The sequence below is a fragment of the Merops nubicus genome, unplaced genomic scaffold, assembly GCF_000691845.1.
Source record: "Merops nubicus isolate BGI_N331 unplaced genomic scaffold, ASM69184v1 scaffold10562, whole genome shotgun sequence".
NCBI classification, from domain to species: domain Eukaryota; kingdom Metazoa; phylum Chordata; class Aves; order Coraciiformes; family Meropidae; genus Merops; species Merops nubicus.
Window position 1 is genome coordinate 17,003 of NW_008594324.1, and position 2,183 is coordinate 19,185.

Consider the following 2,183-nt stretch of genomic DNA (forward strand, 5'->3'; position numbering starts at 1 on the left):
ACCTGATGATTTCTGTCTTCTCAGTGGGAATGGCATGATCAGACCTCAATAACAAAAGTGTTACACTGGGTTCCAGCTTATGAACAGAGAGGTTAAATTTTCTAGCAGGCCATCCTGGTTCACACGCATGGGAGCAGGGAAATGGCCTCTTCACCTTGTCCTACCTCAAAGAGGTTTGGGCTCAAGAATGCTTCCACCTGCATTTAAAGAGTGGTGTTGCTCTGTTAATCCACCATCTTTCATCTCCGTGAGGATTTTTTTCTCATGCTTAGTCATCTCCTTGAGCTTTCTGGTGCCTTCTTCATACATTACAAAACCCAATCTTTTGTTGGCCTAAGCTGACTTAGAGATAGAACTCCTTCTGTCCAGTGAGATGGGAGCTTTGTTTAGTTACATATGTCGTGAGCTTACACATGAAAAACTATGTCATTAATGTTACCCCTTTATCTCCACACCTTAGGTTTTGGAATGACCACACCAGCAACTGTGGCTGGAAAAGTATTCCTCATCATTTACGGCCTTTTTGGGTGTGCCGGGACTATCCTGTTCTTCAACCTCTTCTTGGAGCGCATTATCTCCCTCCTGGCGTTTATCATGAAGGCGTGCCATGAGAGACAGCTGCGAAGAAGTGGTCTCCTACCTCCCAACTTCCGAAGGGGGCCAGCTATGTCTGGGGTGGGCAGCCTCGTGGGGTGGAAGCCATCCGTTTACCACGTGATGCTGATTCTGGGAATTTTTGCTATTACCCTTTCCTGCTGCGCCTCTGCGATGTACACGGTGGTTGAAGGATGGAACTACATTGACTCCTTGTACTATTGCTTTGTCACGTTCAGCACCATTGGCTTTGGAGATTTGGTAAGCAGCCAAAATGCTGCGTACCAAAATCAGGGATTGTACAGATTTGGAAACTTCATATTTATATTAATGGGGGTATGTTGCATATACTCTCTTTTTAATGTAATCTCAATCGTAATCAAGCAAGTTTTGAACTGGGTGTTGAAAAAATTCGAATGCAGATGTTGCCCAAAGTGCCATAAATCAAGTGCCCGGCTTGGACGTCGCAACGCCATCACCCCAGGAGCCCGCCTACGTCGACATAACATTTCGATGGACACTGATGGACAGTATGACAGTGACACTGAGGGGAGGAGGCTCTCTGGGGAGATGATCTCCATGAGGGAGCTCACAGCATCGAATAAAGTCTCCCTGGCCATTCTGCAAAAGCAGTTGTCTGAGACGGCCAATGGCTACCCCAGGAACGTTTGTATCAATACGAGACAAAACGGTTTCTCTGCAGGGGTGGGTGCTCTAGCCATCATGAACAACCGCTTGGCAGAAACAAGTGATTCTAGGTAGAGTTTTTGAAATACCTTTTGTTTCTTTAAAAAAAAATAAAATGGCGATTAGGGTGGAATTGTCACTGTAAGCTGCTGGAAAATTTTAAATTCAGAAACAGGCTTGGTATTCGTTGGGTGTTCAGTGTTTTAGTTTCTGGGGGTTTTATAAGTCTTCTCTAATATGCAGTAACATCATTACCACAATGTTACAATCTTCCCCAAAGGGGTTTTTGAAAAAGACTTGGATGTTTTTGATGCAGTATCTCATGCAATTATAGAAGGATGGTGTACGTGGTTAGGATGGTGTCAAAACTAATATGTTCATCTTCAGAACATAGCCTGAACTCAAACTCAGCTTTGAGAATGCGTAGAATGGGCAAGTTCAGCTCCAGATTCAAGCTTGGTGTTGATGGGGTTTGGCTAAACCACTAACTCACCATTTGTTGAAGTCTGGATCTGGCCCTGAACTTTGTACTTGATGCCCTTCAGTAATTTCTCATAGCAGGCTTGCATGTGACATACACGCAGGTGACTGCAGTTACACCAGCTTTAGGGTGGCTGTGTTTCATTTAAATAATCCAACTGAATTCAGTGGTGGAGGATCGAGTGGGCTGAATTACCCTGACTGTAGATGTTGGGTTTTAGCCAGTCCTGTCTGAAACACTAGCTGCTACCTAACTCTTGAAAGTCAGGGACCATGTTAAAATGTGCAAAAGCAGTCCTACCTGCTGAGTTACTGAAAACAGGCATTTGACAGACTTCATTTAATGCAAGAGAAGCCAGTACACACCTCTGGTGTCAAATGTTTGCATCATCACTGAAATGCTTAGTTAATTATTTTTACAT

At 44.1% G+C, this 2,183-nt stretch overlaps 1 protein-coding gene across 1 annotated transcript; it reads left to right on the forward strand.

Annotated features, from left to right (window-relative positions):
- Positions 1-423: 423 nt before the first annotated feature.
- Positions 424-1,356, forward strand: KCNK12 (potassium channel, subfamily K, member 12). The gene has a single exon (XM_008935743.1). The coding sequence runs from the start codon at positions 424-426 to the stop codon at positions 1,354-1,356; it is 933 nt and encodes a 310-aa protein (XP_008933991.1).
- The last annotated feature ends 827 nt before the right edge of the window (positions 1,357-2,183 follow it).